The 27,858-nt window shown below is 39.2% G+C and overlaps 1 protein-coding gene across 1 annotated transcript; it reads left to right on the plus strand.

The window, feature by feature from the left end:
- Nucleotides 1-264: 264 nt before the first annotated feature.
- On the plus strand, nucleotides 265-27,748 carry TM9SF2 (transmembrane 9 superfamily member 2). Its single transcript, XM_062624672.1, has 17 exons — nucleotides 265-588; nucleotides 4,660-4,727; nucleotides 5,906-5,999; nucleotides 6,720-6,847; nucleotides 10,587-10,716; nucleotides 13,135-13,259; nucleotides 14,110-14,221; nucleotides 15,557-15,636; nucleotides 15,729-15,837; nucleotides 15,961-16,093; nucleotides 16,330-16,449; nucleotides 18,720-18,777; nucleotides 19,418-19,577; nucleotides 21,065-21,216; nucleotides 22,238-22,349; nucleotides 23,020-23,191; nucleotides 27,068-27,748. The coding sequence occupies exons 1-17, from the start codon at nucleotides 454-456 to the stop codon at nucleotides 27,133-27,135; spliced, it is 1,956 nt and encodes a 651-aa protein (XP_062480656.1). The 5' UTR covers nucleotides 265-453; the 3' UTR covers nucleotides 27,136-27,748.
- Nucleotides 27,749-27,858: the final 110 nt, after the last annotated feature.

The following is a 27,858-nucleotide window of genomic DNA, read 5'->3' on the forward strand; positions in this document are numbered from 1 at the left end:
GTGGACGCCCGTGGACAGGTCCCCGCCGCTCCTGAGTGGCCGGGGCGGCCCCTCGCCCTCCTTGGGAGTGCCGGGGCTGGTGGGGAAGGGACAGAGAAGAGCGGAGGGAAGGGGAAGGCCGGGGCAGGGGCTGTGGCTCCCGCACCACCGCCCAGCCGCTCCCAGCGGAGGGCGCCGCGCTGCCATGGCAACGGGGACAGGCGGGTGGCTGCCCCGGAAGCGAACGAGCAGGGAACGGGCGGGCTGGGCTCGTGCGCCGGCCCCGCCCCGTCTCGCGTGTCGTCAGGCGGTCCGCGCGGGGTGACGTGTCGCGCGCGCGAGAAGCCGGAAGTGGTGGCCGTCGAGGGCGGGGGGAGAGACGAAACCGCGATTGCTGCCGCCGCGGGCGCCCAGGGACCCTCCCCCCGCCTCGGCTCCCCTCCCTCCCGCAGGCCGCCGTTCCGCCGCCCCGACATGGCTCTGCGGAGACTCCTCTGCATCGCCGCGGCGCTGGCGGCGGCCGCGCCCCCCGTCACTGTCGCCTTCTACCTGCCGGGCCTGGCGCCCGTCAACTTCTGCGAGGCTGGCAAGGAGAAGCCGGAGTGCAAGGTGAGGAGGGCCCGCACCGCTGAGGGGAGGGAAGGGGAGGTGCCCGGGCTGCGGTGCCGTCCGGCTTTGCGGTGACCGGGGCTCGTGTTTGGGCCTGCGGGTGTTTGTTTCCCTGGAGGGTTTCTAGCTGTCTGGCTGTAGCGTCCCCCGCGGCCCAGGGGCTCTGTGGCTGCAGGGACTCGGAGCGTGTCCCCACTGTCGTAGGGAAAGGTAGAGAGCCCGCGGCCCCTCGCAAGCTGTCAGCTTATCTCGTGAGTATTGGTCACGTTGGGGAAATAGGAAGCCCTGGCCGCTTATCTCGCGTGCCCTTTTAAATACTTGTTGGAAACGTGAAGAAGCAATAATCGCAGGGACAGGTTGTGTTGGGGGTGTCTGTGGTTCTTGGCAGGAGCGAGCAGCCGAGGGCTGCAAGCAGATACAAATCGAGGCAAGCAGGCAGTGACTCTTCCGTTGCTGTGGTGCCCTGGTTCTTAGAACCTTGAAGTGTAGGGATTTCTGGGGCCCAGAGTCTCGAGTGAAACTGAAACTTATTTTCATGCCTAGATAAGTGACAAGCGAAGTTTGCATAACCAGATTGCTTATTTGTAAGGATGTTCCCCAGAGAAGCTGTGGCTGCCCCATCCCTGGCAGTGTTCAAAGCCAGGTTGGATGGGGCTTTGAACAGCCTGGTCTAGTGGAAGGTGTCTCTGCCTGTGGCATGGGGGTTGGAACTTTATGAACTTAAAGGTCCCTTCCAACTCAAACCATGCTGTAGTTCTATGTTAGCATGCTGAGGGTACATGCTTAAAATAGTCTTTGCTCCTTTGGGTGAGCCTTAGAAGTTTGCTGCTGCTGTAATGGAAGTTACACCAGACCATGCTTTAAGACTTGAATGAGGAAGTTCAAGACCAATTACGCTTATGATCCATTATCTTACTGCTGTTGGAAATGGCTATCTCACACTCTCTGAGCTCTCTTCTTCTGTACTACATGGAACTGGTCCATGATTCTTCTTCAGAAGAGTCTGTTTAAACCATATGTTTTTCATAAATACATTGCACTGAGTTTATTAATTTCCTGTCATGAATCAGTAAAGCAAGTAATAAGCTGAATGAGTAGTGAAAATGCAGTTGCTATAAATGTAATTTCCTTTCAAGTGTATTGTTCTGTTCAAATTGGCCAAATCTTGCACCTAACACATCACTGTGGATTTTTTCACTCTTGTTTCTGTGCTGCTTCTGTTGTAGTAGTAAAACATTCTGTGGATGTTCTTTTATAGGGTCGTAGAAACTGAAATGACCTCGGGAGATCACATAGTCCAGCCTCATGATTAAAACACAACTGTTGTTACTAGATCAGCTCAGTTCTACCTCACTACCGTCATAAAGGAGTTTTTTTTTTCCTTCAAATACAGGATAGGACTTTCAATCTGCAGTCTGTAATTTTCACAACATCCATGAAAAACATAGCTGTGTTTGAATTATTCCTGGTTTTAAACTAGGGTTGTGGAAGAAAGTTTTTTGATGGTTTGTATTTTGTAAGTCAAGTAAACTAGGTTGCCTGCTCTCTTTTGTAACCAGCTACGTTTGTGGGCTGATAAAGAGACATTTATGGGGTGATCTTTCCTCCTATAATGTGTACAATATATTTGTCTCCTCATCCATGGGGATTTATAATGTTTTAAATGTGAAATGAGGTACTTAGGTAATGGAAATCTTCTACCAGTGGCCAGCTGAACACTTTAGGATAACATTAACAAGTGTATTATTGCAAAAAATTGCTGAAATTAACCTCCTCTTCTATTACTCTACCTCATGCCAGCCACTTTACATACTAAGTGAAGCATATAGAGAAGTCTAAATCACTCTCCAGATCTAATTCCCTCCACATAACCTGTAATTGAATGTAGTCTGGTCCCTGGTGAGGAGGACCAATATGTGATCAGATCATTTCTTTATCTATCATAATATTTACCTCAGTGGGTAAAACTAAGCTTCCCCGAAGAACCTTAATTTTTTTACATGTTCTTAAGGAGGTCTTACAACCGTCACTGTTGATTATGATGTTGGTAATAATATTGAATTCTCGTCTGCACTGCGGATTTAGATGCACAGAGCAGATCTCTGAATTCTGTGTGTTACAAATATTTGTCTCTAAATATTTGTGTGTTATAATCTCTGTGGATCTCCTGTCTTATGTTGGCGAGATGGGGTGGAATGTTGGTGGTGGGGCACATAGCTAGCAGCACAAGAATGATGAGACTCATAAATTTCCCCCTTCCTCCAAGTGAGCAAACTCAGTTTGGCTGGTTTTCCCATTTCTGGTTGAAATATCATCAGAAATTTAAATGCGATCTGTGCAGACATGGTAACTCTTGGCCAAACATTAAGAGTCCTTACTCAGTCTAAAACAATACTGATGGCTCCAAGAAGACTTGCTGTTGAATGGAAATTGTTTATCAGAGATGCTGATCTGCAGTAACACATATACTTACAGAAAATTGGGGCATTCAGGTAAATCTCTTCCAATGAAAAATAGGTAATCTAATAGGCTGTGGTTCTGTGACCAGCTGAGGCAGTCTAACCCATTGCTGCTGGAAGCAAGAGATTTCATGCCTGTCTTTCTCTGGGCAATGTGGCCCTGTCCTCTGTATTGTCCCAGCTGTGTTACCTGTTAATCCTTTTCAAAGCTTATTGACATGAGAAGAAACTACCCAACTTTTTGCCAGGCTAGTTTTTTGCTGTGCCGGTGAATTGAAGTGGCTTTAAGAATTATGGCAAGCGTACACTACCCAGAGGTAAGCAGCAGGTCTGCATGGCTTAGGGCAGAGGAAAGAGGGACAGTAAGGTGTGTCCTCACTTGGTGAGTCAGCCTTGCAGCTCACAGCTCCCGCCTCTCACGGAACTATGCCTAACTTGCCCATGGACAACTATAGTGTATCAATAAAATACGATACTGAGGTACCTGAGCTACACATGCATATGAACAATCCATTTTATTTTCTTTTTTTCCCTCCAGAATTTCTTTGTTTGGTTAAACTTGAGTCAGTCTGCATGGGGAGGCAAAGCTCTGCTGTTGGTGAGAAAAGAGATGGCTTGCTCTTGAGAGAGGTCTTGTTCCTGAAAACACTAGCCTTCCTTTGGCTGTCTCCAGCTCTTGTCTGATTGCCCAGTAAGACAGTTCAACTTACTGAGTTGCTAAGACTGCTCTTTAAATTTTTTGAGGGGTAACTCTTCTGCTATTTCAGCCAATTGAATTGGTTTACTATGCAAGCAGATAACTGCCAAAACCAGTGTAAGGCAGACAGTTGAAATGGATTGGGACTGTGGGACTAGAATAAGGGAAGGGATTTTGAGACTAAGAGGGAAGAGTGAGAGACCTCTTCCTTTCTGTAGCAGCAGGCCACCCCATCTGTAATTAACATGTACAGACCAAACTAATGTGAAACCACAGCAGACTGAACTTGGGAGTTTTTACAAGAAGGTAAATGTGAATATCCTTGCCTTCTCTTTGGCAAGAGCTGCTGTTCAAACTAAAAATAATGTATCAGTCTGAATACATTGTTTATATTCTCATAGTTGAATTTTCAGTTGTTACACAGTAAAATTGTTAAGCAGTTTAATTACAGGGATACGTACTGATTTCATCTGTACTTTTATTCATGTTCTTTTAAGACTTTTATTACAGATAAGTTGCAGTGATGACTAATATAGCTCTAACTTGGTACATTAAACCACTGGCAACTGTGGTAACTATTATTATTGTGCATGATTTCTTGCTATCTCATAGTTTGAATATTATGTTAGCCTGAAAGTGTTTTTTGCTTATTTGGTTTATTTGGTTGGTTTTTGGGACTTGGCGCTTTTTTTTTTGTATTGTCACTGTTTCTGTGATGGTTAAATAGTGTTTTACTTATGCTATCAGCCAGTAAAGCTCATTGCGCGTAATTCTGCATTTGAAGGCATATAATTGCACAAATCTTACGTTTTTAGCTTTTCTTTACCTTATTCAAACAAATATATTTATATATATATATCTGTCAGAATTGAAGAAGTGCTTTCATGTAATTGCTGATTATCTCTATTCTTTCAGTCTGGAATCGAACTGTTTGTGAACAGGCTTGACTCTGTAGAGTCTGTCCTTCCCTATGAATATACAGCGTAAGTATATTAAAGTGTGTGTGTCATTTTAGTTGTTACTTCTTCCAAAAATACGAATTCAATTTATCTTTTAAATATTATCTACTTTTGCTACAGAAGTTTACCATTGAGGAATGTCTATTTATTTTGCTAATATAAGTTTACAAATACATAATTTTCAACTGAGCAGATGGATGCAGACATACACTGCTTCCTTCTCCTTAGTTGTCTTTGTTCATACATTAGACGTAGTGCATGGATTCATAGGCCCTCATGTAGGTCTGATCATTGCTTTGGAATAACTTAAGGTTAAAATGTGTGTGTGTATATATACACATATATATATATAATATTTACTCTTCTGCATTAGTTGTCATTTTATAGACCAAAGTATTACTGCAGTCTTCAGTAGCCTGTAGCCAGATGAGTGGAAGTGGTAATGAGATGTGAATTCCTGATCAGTTATCTTAATGAGGTGTTAATTTTTTTTCGATGGTACACATCATAGGAGTGTACAAAACGTATCAGTGTCAGGTGCAACTATGGAAAGTTGTTGCTTCAAAGAATGTTTTTATTGTTACTGTTGAAGAGGTTAAGCACTAGTTATGTCTACACTTTATTGAACACAACTGTGATACACTTGAAATTAGACTGGAAAACTTGGAGGATGTGCTATTAAATGTGTTGGGGAATAAAACTGCAATATCCTCTTTATTTAATAGCACTTGTTGTAAAGGAGCTGTCTGTGTGTGTGTGTGTGTGTGTGTGTATGTACATATTTTGTTTTTTATTATTACCCTCCCTCCTTTTTCCCCTGCCCAAGAATCTGGCTTGTATGCTTTTCTCTCGGATCTGCAATGAAACTCTATGTGAAGGTTAATTCATGGCCTAAATCCCCATTAAAATAGGAAACTTCTAATTACTTAAGGACACAATATAAACTGAATTCCAAAATAGCTGACTAAGAGATTTGGTAGTTGGTTTTGTTTCTTCTTTTGTTGTTGGTTGGTTGGTTATTGTTTTCAAAATGGGACTGTGATTTTTCACACTTTGCCTTGTAGGCTCAAAGAAAAAACTTTTTTAGAAGTAAAGCTGTATAGTTCCTTCACTTGTGATGAGGTGTTGATTTGAAAGCACTATTTGAGGTCTAATATTTTCAGCTAAGAATAATTTGGTAACTTTTGTATCTTTAATGACAGGTTTGATTTTTGTCAAGCAGAAGGAAAGAAGCGTCCATCTGAAAACCTTGGCCAAGTATTGTTTGGAGAGAGGATAGAACCGTCTCCTTACAGGGTTCGTTCTCTGACAAGGGGTGTTTGGCTACATTTGAACATATATATTACCAAAGGAGATCAAAATCTTAAAGATCCTCTTCACAAGGGCTTTATCTCAAAGAGCTTCAGAATCTGATGTTCTACATAAGAGAAATCTGTCAATTTAACATAATGTAACTATGCAGTTTGCACCGTGAAGTGCTGTGGAGGTTGTCTTCTCTTTGGAACCTGTCAAAACCTGATTCTTGCTCCTCAGGTGTCCCCTTGTTAGGGTGAATTGAGTACTCTTATTTCTTGGAACCAGATCTAAGAATACCAACAGCTGTAAGTTTGAAGTATTAGAAGTGGTGTTAGCTGGCTTTTCTGATGATTAGAGCTCCTGCCCTTCTCTATTACATGTAGTAGGAGAGAAAGTTATCAGTTGAATCTGCCTGGGACAGCATTGCTGCTGTGAGGTCAAATGATTTATCTGGTAAATCATTGCAGAAAACAGGTTTTAATCAGTAACAAGGAGCTCTTAGTGTAGAGCTCCTACACTGAGCACAGGAGGGTTTCATAGCACACACCAATATAAAAGCATCCTCTGGTGGGGTTAATATACATAGCCTTGGTAATTTGTTAGGTGCTTTTATTATAACAATACAGGCAATTATAAATGCGTAGGGGAAACTTGTTAAATACTGAAATGACAGAAAGGTCGTGACAACCTTTTTGCTTATGTGTCTTTCATTCTTCTTAGTTCACCTTCAACAAGAAGGAGACATGTAAATCTGTTTGTACAAAAACGTATGATACCACAAAGCCAGAAGATAAACAGAAATTAGACTTTTTGAAAAAAAGTATGCTGCTGAATTATCAACATCACTGGTAAGTTGGAATCAGAATTCACAGGTGAGTTAGTCTATTATGTTGGTGATAATTTAATTTAGTTTATCATTTTGTTATTGCAACTTAATACAGATTGAGCACTAGGTATTGGCACTTCTGCAAATACCCCTTCCGTTCCCTTCTGTTCTGCAAAAGATGTTACATTGTTGTTGTCATGAAAAATTTCCTTCCCTGAAGGATAAGCACCAGGTATAATGGAGACAAGTCTGTTTCCAGATGCAGAGCTTTGTGTGGTTTTTGTGCTGCCTCTGTGTTTACTGTAAAACACTGCTATTTCTTTGCATCTGTAAATGTAGGAGTTAATCCTGCCCTATCTTGAGAAAAGGCTTAAGGGACCTTCATTCTGTTGCCTGTGTTGTTTTTGTTTTTCTTGAGAGCCTTTGCACTCCCCTTCAGATGTGTGGCCAGGAGATAGGTTCTATGGTTCTGAAAGTGTTCTATGCAGTTTGTTTCTCTTATAGGATATGAAAGTGAAAGGTGGCCAGTGAAAATGAAATAATTTAGAAAAACTCGTAAACACTTGGTCCTTTTCTGTTCTCTGAGTCCCTCTGTAACTGTCTGAGTCATCTTGAAGCACACTGGGGCTCTGTTTCTGCTTGGCCATTGAGGTCCTCTTCCATTGGGCAATAAGAGTGGGGCAAGGCTGAATGCCTAGGCTGAATCCTGTGCTGATGTTCAGTTAGGATGTAGCCCTGCTCTCACCCGCATCCAAGAGCTGGGAAATGTCTGTGAGCAGGCTCCATCTTGATACTGGAAATACCCAGCCTTGCTCTCAGTGTTTATATAGTGCTTGTTGGTACATTGTGCTAACAGCAGCCTTTGGGTGCAAGGGTAGAAGGAGTGACTTGTGCATGCAGTTGTCAGAATTCCTGTAGCATGTCTTTGCAAGTAATACATGAGCAAAATTAACTAATGTGGCACATATGGTTCCAAATATGTGTTCCCCGCTTCACAGAAAGAAACATTTTGGTCTTCATCTAGTTATATTCAGACTTTCTGGATATATTAGTAAAAAATGCAGGTGAAATGTTGAATGTTGCCAATATTATTAAATGCTTTTTTGTAATGCCACATTACATTTCTTCATTTTTGAAATAGCCACCCATGCTGGAAAGGCAATGAGTGTGTTTTCTACTGCTCTTTTGAGCTGATCAGAATATCCCTTTTCAGGGATAAACTGTGGCTGACAGATGTAAATATTCCAGGAACATCTTGAACATTAGTGTAGTTGGAAGTTGATAGATGAGGTCAGAAGGGTTCACAGGCAGTAGCCATATGTTCATGTAGGTGAGCAAGGAAGTAGTAAAGAAATCCTGAAAGATACAGCTACTTTTGCAGGGATTTGAAGTGCATATGGCTAATGCTGGAATAAGTACAGCTTCAAGCATGCTGGATTGGGTTATATTCCTATTAAATACTGCATATATTTATGAGATTTACACCACTTTGAATTTACATGGTGCATGTTGGTCTGGTGTAAAGCTTCAGCTTTAAAAGTTAGCGTGTGTTTTGGTGTATAAATGAAAATTAGTTCCCTAAGGCTGTGATCCTGTCCCTCTCTGAAATACAAACACTTAATCTGACAGAAACTAAAACAGAACTGTGTAAAACTAATCACACAAAAAAGTACTTTAGACTGTGTTTTTCCCCTTAAATTGTTTTACAAATATACTTATTTTTTAGCCTGTACAGGTAGCTTGATAGGACTGATGAGATTTTAGTAAGGTTTAGTTCTGTTTTTCAGGGTGAAAACTACCTTTTAAATGTAGAGTACTTTTTATATTCTTAGTTCTTTTAATAGCACTTCTACTGTTTGGTTGTTTTTTTTTGCTGTAGAACCAGTGGCATGAAGAATCCCTGTTTGTATCTGTTCGGTAATACATAGTCATTCTCAGCCAAGGCTTCACAGAGTGGAAGCGGCTGGATTTTGTGATGAATGATGCATGCTCGAGGAGTATGGTACAGGGGTATATTTGTACAGGGATCAGCCAAGGTAGCATAAGTCAGGATTTAATAGAGGTTTATTATCCAGCTTCAATTTATCATAAAATTCCTGGGGAACACAGATGGTGCAAAGTACTTTTAAGGTTTTAAAAGCCACTTAATAAGATTAGGAATTGACATACTGAATTGGACTCAGCAGCTATACTGATATCTTGCCTGACAATGTTCGTCACCATATGTTCTTGAGAGGCATGTAAGAACACTGTTGTATAGCCCATTTGCCCCACATGTATAATCTCTTCAAGTAATTTTAAATTTGAAGATTAACTGTGAAACATGATTTGCTTCTTAAACTATCAATTTGTTCGAGCATTGCTGCCTGAAGTCAGCTCCATATTCTTTGCTGCAGAAGATGCAAGGGAAAGCCTTTACCCCATCCAAAATCATTTGTAGTAGGTTAATGCTTCACCTGGTTTTGATTATGAAATTAAAATACTAACAAAAGCAAGAGGTATCTCTAACATATATTATGGCTGCAGGGGGACAGTCTGCCTCACCTATGTCGACACCACAGGCGTGCAGGGGAACCTCTGCTCCAGCACCTGGGGCACTTCCTGCCCTCCTTCTGCACTAACCTTGTTGATTGCAGGGCTGTTTCTCTCACATCTTCTGGTGCAACTTGAGGCCATTACCTCTTGTCCTATCACTTGTTACTTGGGAGAAGAGACCAACACCCACGTCACTACAACCTCCTTTCAGGTAGTTGTAGAGGGTGATGAGGTCCTCCATGAGCCTCCTTTTCTCCAGACTAAACAACCCCAGCTCCTATAGCCATTCCTCGTTAGACTTGTGTTCCAGGCCCTTCAGCAGCTTTGTTGCCCTTCTCTGGACTGACTCCAGCAACTCAATGCCTCTCTTGTAGTGAGGGGCCCAGAACTGAACACAGTATTCAAGGTGCATGAATATAAATCCTGTGAGGCAGTAATTCAGAAGCAGCAGGTAGACAGTGGAGGGAAGTTTGAACGTGATTACTTTCCCAAGTGTGTGGTGGCTTACAACTTTTTGCTTGTGTGAACTATCTAGTTACAATATTCCATACTCTGAGGGAACTACAACTGAGGTCACAGTTGCACGAAAATATAGCAAATAAATAGCAAAAAAACCCAAACAAATAAGCAAAAACTTGCTCTTCAAAATAAAAGATTACAGAGTGCTGTGAAAAATGTATCATGCAACAGAAGAGCCATGAGGAAGCTGAAGAATTAATACTATGTGTGTGTAGGCAAAATTTTTATTACTTTGTATTTTGTCTGAAGCTTGAAATTATCCAGATCAATTTAGCTGTTTTAGTGGCTGGTTTTAAAAGACAAAATAATGAAATGTTAAATTGTTACCACTTTAGAGTGGGAGAGTTTTGTGTGTTGGGCTGTGTTTGTAAGAGGACTTCAGAAACCAGTCCAGTGAATCGAATGTTTTGGTGGACACAGAGTAAGCCTCCTGCTTCCAAGCCACCTTCTGAAGAAATAGTATTTTTAATTTATTTTTTTCTAAAAAAAGATGAAGTTTCAGTTGAATAGCTACGTGCTTAGATTTCATTTGGAAATTGGATTGGCAGTCGGTGCAGTTCCATGGGTTAAGACCTGAAAGAGGTATTATTCTTGTAGTTAATCTTCCAGTAAAGAGTGCAGCCAAGTTAGGTTAATATCAATGTGGTTTTGTTTCCACTGCACTCTGTATTTTGCAATGTTGTGAAATGTCACTGTGCCATTTACAGGATTGTGGACAACATGCCTGTGACCTGGTGTTACGATGTTGAAGATGGCCAGAGGTTCTGCAATCCTGGTTTTCCCATTGGCTGTTACATTACAGAAGATGGCCGTCCTAAAGATGCCTGTGTTATTAATGTATGTTTATGCAGTTAGGTTTTTTTCTGATATCCCCTTTTCACTAATGTAAAGACTTATTTCTTCAATGTCATATTTCTATGGTGAGTCCTCACTATCTTAAGAACCTTTGTTGCCTAAAACTAGGTGTTCTGATATCTCTGCAGGTACCACAATTTGTAAGCCCCTTCTAATACAGAAGGGCTCTAAAAGATAGAAAGAAGAGGTTTAGTACATGTAAAAAAAGGATAAGAACAACATGTCATCCTTCATTGCCTAAGAAGTCTAAACATGTTAAAGCTTGGACTTTACATTTTTGTGGGATAGAAGTGTTTTCATGGAGCAGGTTTTTATAGACGTGTTTGTACCTCTGCGTGTAAATTAATGCTTCTTGAAGGATTGCTTTCCCCGGGACTGTGTGGGCTACTGGAAGAAAGCAGGATGTAACATTTCTGAGTGAACAAAGCTTCTCCTGTGAGAGACCGATCTGTTGGATTAACTGGTGGAGGTCCAGATAAATGCACTGTAAGCATTATGGAGATAAGAATGCAATAAAAATTTGTGGATGTCTTCAGATTACCACAGACTTCTTCCATGGAGAGGTCTCCGAGAACCTCAAATAGGCTTTTGGTTTTATCGAAATAGGTGGTTTTATTTAAGAGATCTTACCAAAGATGACAGTTTCTGCAGTTTCTAATTTTGTTTCCTTGCCTCTGTAATGGATTGGTTTCAGAGGCTCCATGTGAATGCATGTATTTGGGATCAGATCTGTAATCTGGCAATATTATTTTTGTCTTGTTTAAATATTTGTTTTTAGTATAACATTTGAGGGCCTAACTGAAGGACTGTAGAACACTTTGTCACTGTTCTTATCATTAGGATACTTTGTAAAAAGGATGGGGGTAGAACTCTGAAGAATTACTAATTGACATAATGCTTGTGATTTAACAACCTCTTTAACTGACTAAATTCCAAGTTGAAGTTTCTCTTCACCCAAGATTTGTATTCAGCATTCCTGGCTGCTGCTTGCAGCTCATACCTGTGCATCTTTGGTTTTGAATATCAAGGTGATTCTGTCACAGGAAGCAATTATTTGCGTTGTTTGCCTTGGAAGGTTCTGTTGAATCTATGAAAAAAATATGCGTTGTTTTGAAATAGCTGATATTTACAAAATACTACTGTTAGGAAAGTTGTCACATACTTACCTGTTCAGTTTGCTACTTCAGTTAAATAGGACATCTTCAGTTACTGATACATTTTAATATCTTTATAAATACATTTTATATTTATTTTTTCTACTATTTTTTTATTTTTAAATTGTAGTAGACAGGTCTTAGCATTAACTTTTCTGATTTGTCTTCTTAATGCAAGGAAACACTTTACTGTGTTTGTATCCCCAGAATCCTGAATTAATCTTGTAGGAGAACTTTTTGACAGAAAAACTGTATGCAGTCTAAAATTCTGTTACGTAAGCTTCTGCCTAAGGCTTTTAGATGCCTTTATCTTTTTGATGTTGTGGTTTAACGCCAGCTGGCAAATAAGTGCCATGCTGCCACTCTCACCCCCCTGCCCCAGTGGGATAGGGAGTAGAACCGGAAAAAGTTAAAGCCTGCCAGTTGAAGTAAGAACAGTTTAATAATTGAAATAAGTATACATAATAATATATAATAACATAACATGTCATATTATAATAGCATAGAATCACAGAACAGTTAGGGTTGGAAAGGCCCTTAAGATCATCTAGTTCCAACCCCTCTGCCATGGCCTCACCCTAGACCATGTTGGCCAAGGCCCTGACAAACCTGGCCTTGAGCACTGCCAGGGATGGATTATTTACCACTTTGGGCAACCTGTTCCAGTGCCTCACCACCCTCACAGTAAAGACCTTCTTCCTTATACCCAACCTGAATTCTCCTGTTTAAGTTTGAACCCGTTACCCATTGGCTACTTTCCTCTATATATGCTACTATATTAATAAGTATCATCATAATAATAATAATGTAATAATAATAGGGAAAGAGAGAGACAAATAAAACCCAAGAGAGACAAGTGATGCACACTGCAATTGCTCACCACCTGCTGACTGATGCCCAGCCCATCCCTGAGCAGTAATTGGTGGTTCCTAGCCAGCTTCCCCCCAAGTTTATATACTGGGCATGACGTGCTGTGGTATGGAATACGCCTTTGGCTAGTTTGGGTCAGGTGTCCTGACTCTGCTTCTTCCGAGCTTCTTGTGCCCCTCCTCACTGGCAGAGAATGAGAGACTGAAAAGTCTGTGATCAGAGTAAGCATTACTTGGTAACAACTAAAACATTGGTGTGTTATCATCATTATTCTCAGACTAAAGCCAAAACACAGCATTGCACCAGCTACTAAGAAAAACATTCACTATCCCAGCTGACAAGGACAATCGTTTAACAACATCTTTTATCGTTGCAGTCAGAATTTCATGAAAAAGATACTTTTTATATCTTCAACCACGTTGACATAAAAATATATTACCATGTTGTGGAAAATGAAGCTCTGGGGGCAAGACTAGTTGCTGCTAAACTTGAACCAAAAAGGTCAGTACTCAAAAGTAACTTGTCATCAAACAGTGGCCCATTCCAAGGTACTTGCTTTGGTCCAGGGACCTGTTGCTAGTCAGAAGTGTTTTCAGATACGTGACCCGTAGATTAGCTTTCCTATTGATTGATGTAGTGCGATGTAGAACAGTAACATAATTTTGTTTGAATTCATTAGATCTTTGTTCACTATTTCCTATTCGGGGAAAAAAAAAAAAAAAAAAATCTGGAAGTGGTGTGTGCTCAGTGAAGCAGCCCTCACTTCCTCCTTGGGGAGCATTTTGTGTTGTGATGGAACAGGCTGCCAGTGCCTGATGCAGGAATAATCAAAGTGCAAGATCTGATGTCTTCAGCAGTCAGGATTTGAATGGAATGAGTTCACAAATAAACTCTGCAGTTTTTCTGGTATCTGTGTGGCTTTTGCACAGCTGATGTCTCTGTTATTATTTCTTAGCATCTTCTCTTTCCTCCTATTGTACTCTTGGTATAACTGCGCTTGTTAAATTGTTGGTCCAGCATTATGATGAAACTAGTTAGTAATTCTGTTGTAACATTTTGAATGTTTTGGAGGTTTTTCACAGTACTCAGACTTCTAAACTTTAGTGCTCTGCTTTAGAGACTGTGCTCTAAAAAGTTTTTTTTTTAGAAGAGACAACTTAAGTTCAGGTATCAAAAAGTCCTGTGCTTATTATATGTTCCTTATGAGCTCTGAAATTTGAGGCATTAAGAACAATTGTTATATGTAAGGGAAGAATCTTGGATGAAATGGATGCTTTTGTAAGATAAATTAATTATTTTTTTAGAGTGTTGTCAGTGATCAGCTTTCATTCTGTGTTTTTTCTTCCCACAGTTACAAGCATACTCATCCAGACAACCCTGATTGCTCAGGAGTACCTATGGATATAAGTAACAAGGCTAACGGAGAAGTCAAAATTGCTTATACATACTCAGTTTCTTTTCAAGTGAGTACTAAGTTTTCTGTGGTAGTTATGTCTTAAAATCATACCTTAATACTTTGAATTATAAAGATGACATCTGAAATTATTTCAGAATAGTAAATTTGTGGGTTTAAAACTGTATTTGAACTGGTATACCAGAGATGGCTTGGGATTTACCCCATGCTTTACAGTTTTGTGTATCACACACACTGAATGTGAAACACGTATGTGCTTTTAAAAGAGCTCCACTTCCCATGTTTACCTTGGTTGTCTGGTAGATTGTTCTTAAATCTAAGGAATTGTGCATCTTGACAAATCGCTGCTGCATGTAGGTTGAAGCTGGTAATTTTCTGTTCTGCTCCAAAAGCTTTCTTATGTCTTTCTCCCATGAAATCCTCTGTCCTCTTTAAAAGCAGAGGAGCAGTATAGTGGCCAACTGCATGCAGCAGTGATACTTGAAAGTATCTTATTCTGGTCACAAGCAAGAGAGTTTTTCTAGTTTTGGTTGGGGTTTTTTGTTGTGGGTGTTTTTTTTTGTTTGGTTGGTTTTGTTTGTTTGTTTGTTTTTTAAATGGAGTTTGCTGGACAAACTGTTTCCCAGAGTTTCTAACCTGTTGTGGTTTTTGTACTTTCAAAACTAGCTTTACTTTCTGGAAAGCACTCTTGTTATAAATTACTGAAATAGCATCCTGTCAGAAAGTTACCTTGCCATTTTTATTAATTGATCCTGATGTTTATGGTTTGTTTAATAGCAGTCTTCAGATTGATCAGCACTGTTTATTCCTTTTTTTCATGTGTACTCTGCAAAGTAAGACAAAGAAATGCTCTTTTTGAAATGTTTCTGATGAAGTCATGGTCTGTGTAAGTTCTGCAATATTGTCTCCCCATCTGTCTTGCAGTCTAAGCTGAATGTAACTGTACTTGGTACTGAAAGCAGGTTGTATGAAAGCAAAGGATAATTTGGACAGGGCACTGTCTAGAAAGTTGAATATTATCCTGGAGACTGTATAGCAGAGCTTAAGTTTCTCAGTGTCTGTAGTGTTGAGTTACATGTTTTTTTTTATTATTCTGCAAGTCACTTGAATTCCAGATGAATTAATGTAATTTCTGAAGTCAGGAAGCTCAAATAATTAAATTTGGTAGGCCTTTATGTCTTGAGAAGACATGAGTGGTCAGTGCTATTCAGAAAATATTTTGGGTTAGATTCTCTGTTCAAATCTTAGGTTTTTATGTTGAACTATTTCTTTAAGGCATGCAACATGAAATTTCAATTTGTTCTGAGATTTCAGATTGCTTTGCATGAATGTCAACTTGTAAATTTACAAGCTGGATACTGACTGTATGTATTTATTTTTTCAGGAGGAAAAAAGTATAAGGTGGGCATCAAGATGGGATTATATTTTGGAGTCCATGCCTCACACTCACATTCAATGGTTTAGGTGAGAAGAAAGTTTCTCTTCAAATGTACTGTACTGAAATATTTACACTGCAGTTTGAATGATCATTTGTTTGGTTTTCTTTTTTAATTCAGTATTATGAATTCGTTGGTGATTGTCCTCTTTCTGTCTGGAATGGTAGCCATGATTATGTTGAGGACGCTGCATAAAGACATTGCAAGATACAATCAGATGGATTCCACTGTAAGTCTAAAATGTACTTCTTGAAGTTTATTTGGAATGTATTTTTTCAAGCTAAATGTATTTCTGTAGCAGGCGATTTAAATGGCAATTGGCTGTATTAAAGCAGGTTTATGTCCTTCACAGGAAGATGCTCAAGAGGAATTTGGCTGGAAACTGGTTCATGGCGATATTTTCAGGCCTCCAAGAAAAGGAATGCTGTTGTCTGTGTTTCTAGGCTCTGGCACACAGATATTAATAATGACTTTTGTTACCCTGTGTAAGTAATGAAATGGGAGGAGTTAGTTGAGTACATGATGTTTCACTGCTAATTGAATAGTACTAGTAAAAATAGCAGTATATATTTTTGTCTAGAAATTTCTTAGAGTCTTAAGGCTGAGTGGGCTGATATAGTAGACAGGCAGGTTAGTATACACAGAGATTAAGATAGCTGGTATACTGGCTTTAAGTCAAATGTGTAGTTACTTTCTAAAATTGTGCATCTCTGCTTCACAGTTTTTGCTTGCCTGGGATTTTTGTCACCTGCTAACCGGGGAGCTCTAATGACCTGTGCTGTAGTTTTGTGGGTACTGCTTGGAACTCCAGCCGGTTATGTTGCTGCCAGATTCTACAAATGTGAGTAAAAGTTATTGAAACTGACAAGGCTTAAGTTCATTAAGGTAAATTATCATCACAGAACTGATTTGTATTTTGAAGTACAGTTTGTAGTTTCCCTCAGGGCAAGCTGGTGAAATGTACTTAACAGCAGAAAACACATATAGAACACTGACATGGTTACATTGATTTTGATGTGATCATGCCTACAGACCCTGAATTGCTCTTGCTACTACATATTTATGGAATAGGGAAGCAAATTCGATTTTACCACTACTAAGCTCATTACATCAGACAGTTTTGTACTTCTGTTTCCTACAGTTGGAGGCAGGAGCGGTGTTAACTTGAATTTAGTTTTAGCCATCAATGTTGCTTGGTAGCATTTTTAATTCTCCCCACTTCCCCAATCATGAACTTCTGTTCTTGCATGCCTGAGACTTGTCACCTCTTTTCAGCTAGTTCCTTGGTCTTTGGGAGAACAGTTCTTATCAGCCTATGACAGGGGTGCAGGGACAAGGATTATTAGGCATGGTCTAGTGTGAGGTGTCCCTGCCCATGGTGGGAGGGTTAGAACTAGATGATCTTAAGGTCCTTTCCAGCCCAAACCATTCTGTGATTGATTCTGTGACTGATTCTGTGATTTTGTGTTCTGTAGTTGCAGAAATCAACCCAGTGATGTTTGTGCACCTCTCAGTAGCTAGTTGGTACTGTTTTCCTTCACTGATCCCAGCTACAGCCTGCTTAACAAGCTCAAATGGTTTGCCCTGTACCCTCTAGTTTGTTTTAAGATGAAGCATGCCATTCCACATACAGCTTGTTTTAATTCCCTTAATCAAGGGAAAAGGCTCTTTATGACTGAGCAAGCTGGGTCATTTGGACTAGTTTATTTCTGAACATACAGTGCTAGAGAAGGAGTTTATTTCTCAACTTCAGCTTTGAAGTAGATGTTGGAGTTCTAACTATTTTGTAATTTTCATGTGGGGAGAACCACTGTGGAAAGAGGGTTTGTATTTTGTAAGTTTTTCTGCAGTTGTAGTGATACGATAGTGAACTATACGTTTTTCTAATCTTCAAGCCAATTAAGATTAAATGGAAGGAGACTTTAGAGCTAAGAGCATAATTGAGGACAGACTTATTTTTTATATCATGCTGTACGGTATGTGTTTTGAAGGATATTTTGAAGTGTACTGGTGGTAAATTGAATCCTGTACCTTTGGTGCAAACGCACCTAATAATAGTTACATTTCATATTACACCTAATAAGAATCATTTAGTTGATACTTGAATATTGTGTTTAAATATTAAGATAGTGACAGAACAGTGATATTATAACATGAGGTGGTCCATACACTGTACAGAGCATGTAAACGTAAATATTTCTCTTTATGGTGTGCAGATAGTATGAGACATAAACCAAAATGCAACTGAAATGGATATCTAGATTTAAAAGTGGGGGGTTTTTTAACATTGCATTTAAAAAGTGAAATCTGAGTTGAAATAAAATGGTTAATTTTAATAACTGGTGCCGTGTTCTGCCAAGATTTTATGAAGAAATAGAAACTTAATTAAAATCACTCTAACCATAATCACTTCTGACTCTTGAAGTAAAGAAGCATGTCATTATGGCAGTGCTCAGATGAAATTGTCAGCTTCATTGAATTCCAGCAGGATATTTCCATTTGAAAATATGTGCCTAGAATTTTTATCAGCATAGTGCAAATTCATAAAGCTTTTCTTAATAAAGCAATCTTTGGTCTTTTGGTATCACTACTTATTAATGCTGTTAAGACTCAAGAGAACATCACTGCTTCCTGTAAGTGTGTTAGTTCTGACTTGTAAGATTTGTAGGCAAGAATTATTTCAAGGAAACTATTAAGCTTGCTTTTCTCATACTTACATATTCCTAGTGAAACCTGCAGTCAAATGCTAGAAAGCTAAAACTTCTTAATGACTCCAGCTTTAAACTGTTGGGTTCTTTTCTTTTTGAAGACTTCAAAGTACTGCAAGTCTGCTTCCACCTTCTAGCAGATAAAGTGGTCAGAGACCCAGTTTATTTAGTTGGATACTTTTTCTAGCCTGGGTCCAATGTTTTTCTTTGCTTTGAAACTCTATGATTAAGCAATATGAGAAGGGAATTCAGTTTTATTACTGAAGATTTATTTTACTCTTTTAAACTTGAGCGTGATATTTGAGCGTTTGCAAGCTAACTATAACAGGTAGATGGACTGGAAAATTAATAGTTGTGAGGAGCTTAATGCATGTTTTGATAACTGTCAAATGTTTTAATACAGCATTTGGAGGCGAGAAATGGAAAACAAATGTCCTGCTGACATCATTCCTTTGTCCTGGGTAAGCTGAGAATATTGTCATGATTAAAAAAATTAAACTCCTTCTCTGACATGCAAATCTAATTTTGAAGTTTCAGTTATATGAGTAAATCCTGTTTCATCACCCCTTTATTCCAGAAGCTATAAGGATATCATGTCACTTTTGACTAAGATGAATATGTTAATGGCATAGCATCCTTGGATATTTATTTTTAGTCAGCATTTGTTTACTCTCACCACTTGAAAAGGTTGATTAAGAAAGAGCATTATGATAGTAGGAAGTTTTGGACAGGCGCACTTTTTCATTGCTTTCTTTTACTGTCTCGGCTGTTTCCCTGACCACACTGTAGTTGGTCTTACATAGTGTCATATATTGTAGAAGCGTTGTGATAAATCTTTCTTACATAATCACAGCAAGCAGTCTTACCCTGAAGTGTAGTTAAGACAAGCATATATTTGAAATTGCTTAGTTGGAACGTCAGCTCCTGCTGGAGTACAGTCCCACTAGATTAACAAAGAATTGCTTGTTTGACCTCTTGATTTTGATATTCTGTGTCTCATCTGATTGTAACAGATTTGCCCCAAAATCTTAATACAGTGCTATTGTTTTGTTAAATATTAAGGAATATTTCTGTGCTTTAAGTGTGTTCTGTATTTTTCAGAATCGTGTTTGCAGATTTTTTCATCATGAACCTCATTCTGTGGGGAGAAGGCTCTTCCGCAGCTATTCCGTTTGGTACTTTGGTTGCCATTTTGGCACTCTGGTTTTGCATATCTGTACCGCTGACATTTATTGGTGCCTATTTTGGTTTTAAGAAAAACGTAAGTGATTTTGAGGAATTGATTTGTAGGTGTATGTCTACACACACACACACACACACACACATATATGTATATATAAAAAATGCATGTATATTTTTTCACTGTATAGACTATGACTGAGGTAGCACCTAAGCTACTTGCATTGTCCAGTCCAGTTCTGTTCAGTTGCTTTAGAGCTGCATTCAATATTTGATGTGGGGATTCCAAGATTTTGATACTCAGTTGGTGGTGGCAATATTTCTCTGCAATGATTAGGGTTGTTACTGTATTTAATTGAGGGACTGCTCCAGATAAAGAAATGATTTGGGCATTTTTATTTTCATCAGCATCCTTTTCATTACTAAAAAATCAGTTAACTCAGCCAAGCATAACAAAGCAACTTAAGCATTTCTAGTTTTCCCCCATGGTTTTAATTCTTGTCCACCTTCTGCACTGAGGATATTTTCTGGTCAAATTGCTAGAGCTCTTGTAAAATCTCTTTGCATAAGTGTTCTGCAAATGATTATCACTGCTTGGCAGACATTAATTGGGATTTACTCCCAAACTAATAATTTTACTTATATATGAGGCTCTTTGTGACACTGATGACCAAACCATCTTAAATAATGAAATTGGTTTCTCTTTTTGCTTAAAAAGTGGTTGTCTGTGCCCCACGAACATAAAGATTTGTAAGTTCAGATATTTTTTTTTTTTTTCCTGTATAGGAAGCCAGAGTTGTAGCTCTCTCTAGCTCTCTTGGAATACCTTCAGAGAATATTTAAGTATCTGACAAGTTAGTAGTTATCCTATTTTTCTTAACCTGAGTTCAGGGTGTTTTCTGATAACAGTATTGAAATTTCAGCGCGCACACACACACCCCCCCCGCACTGTACAGAGGCAGTTCCTTTAAGAAAGGAGGATTTGATAACCTGTAAGGCAACTTGACAGATGTCACAAATTCATTAAAATCAAATCAGAAAGCAGGTACCTTGCAAGTGTCTGTTGATGCTCTTAATGTAATCTTTACGAAAGTGAAAAGATAGCAAAAGTGTGCATTTACCTGCCTTATTTTTTTCTCCCACCATGCTGATTTATGCAGCATCTTAAATTAGGACTTAATTGCCACGTTGAATCTTCTCAATTTGTAAGTTTATCCTAATGTGATTCTTGGAGTATGTCCTGAAAAACAAGATAGAGGGATGTTTAGAAGGGGAAAGGAACAGTCTGCACCACCAATACCCCCCCAGCTGACAAGCGGGAAATTGGGCTCTGTAACAGATCATGGATAGGTAATCATAAAAAGGGAAGTCCAAAATCTCTGTTCGTGTTTTCAGTAAGAGCTCCCTTCTAGCTTGTTTGACTAGCAGATGTTTGTACCCAGGCTGGTAGCAAAAGCAGCTCTAGTGGTAGCTAGAGAAAGCAAAATGAGAGTGCTGCTGTTTGACATGTTATTTATTTAGCAGTTTATTTTAGCAGTTAATTACTGTAACAATTTCTTTATTTTAAAGGCTATTGAACACCCTGTTCGCACAAACCAAATCCCTCGTCAGATTCCTGAGCAATCCTTCTATACAAAGCCGTTACCTGGCATTATCATGGGAGGGATTCTACCTTTTGGATGTATCTTTATACAGTTGTTCTTCATTCTCAATAGTATTTGGTAAGTTAACCACCATCTGTTTGAATTTTTCTCTGTCATAAAGGGCAGTAAGTCCTTTGTGTAAGTTTTTATTCAGGATGCTTTGATTTTTTGGTTATTCAGGGTTACCAGAATACTGGTTCAATAAAAATTTAAATGTTAACGTCTTTTTAGTATTTCATGGTTTAGATGATACCCAGTGCCTGTATGGCTTGTTGAGTGTGTAGAGCAGTGGCACTGCTATGCTTAGCACTTTACAGCTCTCCTATGATACTCAAATAGCTAGTTTTCTCATGCTACTCCTCTGACTTCATGTAAAAGTGGCTCTGAAGCTGAAAGTAGTAAGTATATTAAAATTGACTTGAGTGGGTTTTTGTAGTTGTTGTTGGGCTAGAAAAGTGTCACTGCTCTTGGGAGAGAAAAGAATCAAGAACAGATTTTTGTGAAATCTTTATAAAGGCACCAGAGAGTAATTATTTTCAAAACTAAAGCACCAAAGACTAGTCCAGCATACGTGAACTCTGATGCGAGCTCACAGCACACTGACAAACTAATCTACTGTGAGGGATTTGTCTTCCTTCTGGCACAGTTTAGTTATTGGATCTTGTTAAACTGTTTTTGAACCTTGAATAGGTGCCTTTACCCAGCGCAGACAGCTACAGCATTTGACATTTCATGTTATTTTGCAGCTCTGCCCCTTTGATTGAAATGTGAGGTAAAATCCAAGTTCTGCTGAAGTCAGTGGAAGAGGTCACACTGACTTCACTGGAGCTGTAATTACTCTCATTATGTCTAGTCGGTTCTTTCCCCGAATCCCCACAGGGGCTTGCTTTGGGCTTTGCTTTCTCACTGTTTCCAGACTGAGCTGCCGAGGCTCCTGTTCAGTTAGAAAATAAATCAGTCATTCGTATGGCCACGCAACTGACAGTGTTTCAGTAGGAAGGGGATACTTAAGGTGAAGGCGATATTACTGCATGTGAAGGAATAATATTAGCACAGTGTCCATTTTATTTATTTTTTTTTTTTCAACTCCCTTTTACAGGTCTCACCAGATGTATTACATGTTTGGCTTTCTGTTTCTGGTATTCATTATTTTGGTTATTACATGTTCTGAGGCTACAATATTGCTCTGCTACTTCCATCTATGTGCAGAGGTGAGACATTCTTTAGTGTTCATACTTGATATTGTTTTAAGAATGCTTCCAAAATTTTTAAGGCTTTTGTAATTGAAAATAATAACATAAACACCATTAGTAGATGAGATGTACCTAAACCATGTCCTTAGAAAGTGAAGCAGACTGGTTTTGGCAGTAACTTGTAACAAACAAGAGAACAACTGCATCGGGCTTTGAAGCAACCTGGTCTAGTGGGAGGTGTCCTTGCCCATGGCAGGGGGTTGGAACTAAAAGATACTTATTCTTCTAACCCAAGCCATTCTATGATTTTATATACTGCTAAGTCAGATATCACATCTTTAGATTGTAAATCCCTGTTTTCTGAAGATGCTAAACTTCATGATCAACACGGGGGGGGGGGGGGGGGGGGGGGGGGGGGGGGGAAGGTCTCTGTGGCTGGCAGTAGTAGGTCTGGCTTACTTGGGTTTTTAGGTTTTGATCTTCAGGTGTCTCATTTCTAATTGTGAATGGTATAGCTAAAGCAATATTTATTATATATAGTTCTTTTTCCTGTAGATAAAAACTAAAAAAACTCACTTTTAGATAAAGTGATAGTAGAAAAAGTAGCTCTGCATTCAGGAATAGGGTCAGAGTGCTAGAGGTACATGGAATATTACTCATATATATTTTTTTTCTCCACCCCTTCTAGGACTATCACTGGCAGTGGCGTTCTTTCCTCACTAGTGGCTTCACTGCAGTTTATTTCCTAATATATGCAATACATTATTTTTTTTCTAAGCTGCAAATCACAGGAACAGCTAGCACCATTTTATATTTCGGTTACACCATGATTATGGTTTTGATCTTCTTCCTTTTCACGGGTAAGCATGTTCAACCTGAGCTTTAAGTTTTGACTTTACCATTAGTACCTTTTCACCACAGGCAATATTCGTGGCAAAACTTGACACAGGTTTACAGATTCACGTGTCTTTGATTTTTTTCCATATGTATTTGATTTTTGTGTATCATTTTGCACCTCTGTAACCACAAATTTTAGTGAAGGAGATTAAGTGGGGATGAGGGAAAAGTCTGCTAATCTGGGGAGTGGCCTATGATGAGGTCTTCAAATACGACACCTTTAAACATGATAAATGCTTCTCCAGATTTCATTCCTAGATTAATCATGTGACAAACTTACCTTTTTTAATTAGTTGTTGTCATGGTTTAAGCCCAGTCAGCAATTCAGCTATGCATCCTGTTTGCTCACTTCCCCCCCCCCCTCCGCCTTCCTCCCTCAGCTCCCAGAGGGATGGGGAGGAGAATCAAAAGAATTTAACTCCCACGGGTTGAGATAAGGACAGCCCAGTAACTAAGGTATAACACAAATCACTGCTGCTACTATCACCAATAATAATAATGATAAGGGAAATAACAAGGGAAGAGAATGCAACTGTTCACCAGCCGCTGACCGATACCCAGCCCAACCCGAGCAGTGATCTAGCCCTTCTGGGTAACTGCCCCCAGTTTGTATACTGGGCATGACGTGCTGTGGTATGGAATACCTCTTTGGCTAGTTTGGGTCAGGTGTCCTGTCTTTGCTTCCTCCTGGCTTCCTCTCCTCTCTGGCAGAACATGAGACTCAGTCCTTGGTCAAAGTAAACATCCTGACCAGCAACTAAAACCATTGGTGTTATCAGCACTGTTCCCAGGCCGAAAGTCAAAACACAACGCTGCACCAGCTACTAAGAAGGAGAAAAATGACTGCTACTGCTGAACCCCGGACAGTTGTCTTTGGAAAAAGACACTTCAAATCACACACAATCAAGTATAAAATTACTGTGTCAATTAAGGGAAAAATGCAGCTTTTGTGGAATAGGAGGAAGGGAGAGAGGAGGACATGTTGACAGAGAATACTTCCTTCCCCCCCGCCATTTGCTGTCTTCCAAGATTTCTTTACCTTCTTTCCCAGTTGCATTGAAGTGGCACAGGAAGCAGATAGAATTTCATAATCATTTTTTTAATGTAGGCCTATCAGAATCTCTTCATCTTTACTATGAGCTTTTGGAAAAGCACCTGTCTTGGGTGCTACATTTTAATTACCTCTTAAATAAGCAAGATGAAGTTGTCATCTTCAGTACTAAGAAGTACTCTTCAGACACACATATTCCTTATTTAGGGGTGGTAGAATGGCAGTGAAAATACAAGAAGTCCCCTTTTGAAACTCTCATGCAAGATGGCAGCAACCACCAACTCCTCAAAAACCTTTAAAAGTCTGAATTCTGTTCCAGCAAGATGTGATGTGTCTGTGTGGACTTTACTCTTCAGGGCAGTATTTTTGAAACTATTTTGAACTGATTGGTGCTTTAAATAATTTCAAGCTCCATGTTTATGGTGAAGTTTAATGATTCCTAAGGCTTTGATACGTGTGCAGTTATGTGTGCAGCTGTACAGGCTGCGTTTTAAGGCCTCTTAGCACACAAGTGGCTTGTAATCAGAGCTTTTAATATTGATCTCAGTGTAACAATAAGTAGAATTTTCATTTCCACTTAACATAGGAGAAAAAAAGAAACCTGATGGGAAGAGAACTGACACTTGAGAATGATGGTTCATTTTCTATGGTTCATTTTAAGTGCAACCGAATATTCATTTCAAAAACATTGCCGCTTCAGCTTAGGAAACACTGAAGCTGTTTGTGCACCACAACTGAATGCAGATGGTGATGGGCAGAAGTAAGAGTCTGCAAGGAGTTTCTTAGGTCATTGCCTGTTAAAAGGAGGAATGGGACTTTAGGTACATTATATAATCTCTTTGCAAAGTGATCCAGCTGTGTTCCAAAAGTGGTTAGTTTTATCTTTCATCCTTTTTGAGTCAGTCTAATGTGTTTTGGCATTGCTTGTGAATAGTTTGCAATTTACACATCATCTCTACTTCTATTTATATTTTGTGTACTGGTAACCAGGTCATTCTGAATTAGTAGATCAGAGATTCTGCCTCCCTTTCTCAGTCCCTTTTATTTCTCACCCTGCCTTTCTCTTAACCTTTATCCCTGTTCTGGGTTTACTGATTATCTTATTGCACTAAAGAATTTAGGAATGCATGGTGGTTCATCTAGAAACAAATGGGTACTGCTGTATGCAGATCCATTTTAAACAGGTGCAAACTCACAAAGCAGCATGCAGAAATAATTAGGCTTTACCTAAGTGTAACATCAATTAATTTAGTTTCTCTAGCTTTTCCAGCTGATACTCAGCATGTCTGCCTTTAATAGTAAGCAGTTTTGGCCAGAACCAGAATGGTGTTTACCCTGTCTCCTTTGTTCAGTCTCTTTACTCTGGACGCGTGCAGTAATTCTGGAGTGCACGCATTCACTATAAAGGAGATTTACAGTAGATTTTCTATACTGAGGCTTGCTTAGCTGCCTTTCTGTACCTCAGGTGCCCATATAATTTCCATCTTTTGCCCTTATTAAGTTAGTGTCACATGTCATTGTTTAGAGGCATTAGGACATGTCCAGTGCATCCCCATTTTCCTTTGCTCACACATTGACTTTCAATTGACCAGTTGGGTGTGCAGCATCTGCCAGCAAATTTGGGGAGTCCTTTCCAGGGTACGTTCACAAGCATGCAGTAAAGAGGTGGTTTACTCCTGGTCTGCTTCAGATGCTTTCTGTGGTAGTCATTTGTATGTAATTGGAACTGTGAAATGTGAGTTATACTGTGCAACTTGAACTATGCTTTCAGAGTTTGTACACTTTCAGGTTTTGAAATCTTCAGTCTGTCTATTGAAATTACGTTGAAATTAGAGGTTAATACATGTTAAGCTAACCACATGGTTAGAACTTTGAAACATCATATGCTTAATGATTTATTTTTAATCTGCTTTCTACAAGCTGAAGTGCAAATTATCCTTTAGTTAGAGAGAATTGTCCTATTTCTAAAGACTTAAGAATAATTTTGTCTGTTTAGGTTGATACACATTCAAAGGCGGATATGTTCAGCTCTCTGAGATTCACTGAAGTGATTTGATAAAAGGTTTTACAGAAAAAGAGGCAGGGCAAAGGGACAGGCAGTTCTGTTCCAGTTTCTTAAATGAAAAAGCATATTAGCAATTTAGCAAAAACTGCTCCTAAAGGTAGCTGACTTCTGTGTCAGGGTGATAAAGAAGCTAAAAAGAAGAAAATCGTATTTGTTGTATCAAAACTCTGCTGCTGCTGCTTACTCATCTGTTAAAAGCAGTTAGTATCAGGAAGGGTTTTGACGGTACCCTGCTGCTATGGCAGTGTAACACATGCTTCAGGCACTTGCATCCGTGCTGCATTCCAGGTCATTGATCAGACTCAGCGGGCAAAATACTGGGAGCTACATGACAAATCTTTGATTCACAGCTGGGCCCACAGCTACGTATCATAGTAAATGAGTCAGTTAAACATCACTAGTTTAGCAAGCGTGAAGGGGGAAAAAAAATTACCATGATATCATTCGTGGTTCCTCCCAAGCTTGCCTAGTGAATGAGTGAGCACACAGTGTTTGTTGTACTTCTTATCAGATCTAACATAAAGGCAGGGTTTTTTTCTTTAAAGAGCATGCTTGGCTTTTGCATAGGAGAAAGCTGTGATTTGTGAAGAGGTAATCAGGCAAAAATCAGATAATCTGCAGGGCTTTTTTCCTGCCCTACTTTTTGCAGAAAATGACAGTTCTTGTATGAGGTGTTCTGTGTCAGTTTTATTAGCATGTAACTGTTTGTTTGTTTGTTTTTAGGAACAATCGGGTTCTTTGCATGCTTCTGGTTTGTAACCAAAATATACAGCGTGGTGAAAGTTGACTGAAGAAACCAATGTCAAGAATTACACAGAAGAGATTTAATCTTCATTAACGTAACTTAAAGACCTGGTCTGGTTGATGAACTTGAGCTTTATCAGAAGTATTGGCTTCCTGTTCTTTGAGAATGATACTGAATATGCACCTACTTTTCCCACTAACACGTTTGTATTGTGAATTAACAACCTGTTTTCAGTCAGATCGTAATGAGGATCAGAGTTACGATATTTATGCATTTGTAAATACAACCGTCCTTCAAAAGAAATGTTAAATTCTAATGGCAGAGTAGAAGTGGCTGCATTACACAACTTAATGATACTTCTGATCAAAGTTCACTTGTAAATAGGTTTTTCTAGCTTGGTAGGTGGGATGAATTATTTTTCTTTGAGGGAAATGAGAACTTTTTATTATGCTGACTTTGAAGGATGACTCTTAAGAAGTGTTGCTTTTAGTTTGGATGTGATTTTTTTTTTTTTTTTTTAATTTTTTATTGGTGTTACGTCCATAAATATTCTGATTTCTGTGACTTCATTAGTTTCGTTGTTCTTGGCCTTTTAAACTACGTGCCTCTGAGTCCTTGAATTTATAAATTCATAATCTAATAAATATTGTAAAAATGTCTTCAGTGGCTTAGTACATATTACAAGTTCATAAAAATATGCAAATACAACTACATTGAAGACAGTTGCTTAAAGACTGCCTAGAGTATTTTATGGCATTTTCTATGGTTT

Source organism: Pezoporus occidentalis, unplaced genomic scaffold (genome assembly GCF_034315485.1).
Source record: "Pezoporus occidentalis ecotype Australia unplaced genomic scaffold, CSIRO_AGI_Poc_V1 ctg27, whole genome shotgun sequence".
NCBI classification, from domain to species: Eukaryota; Metazoa; Chordata; class Aves; order Psittaciformes; family Psittacidae; genus Pezoporus; species Pezoporus occidentalis.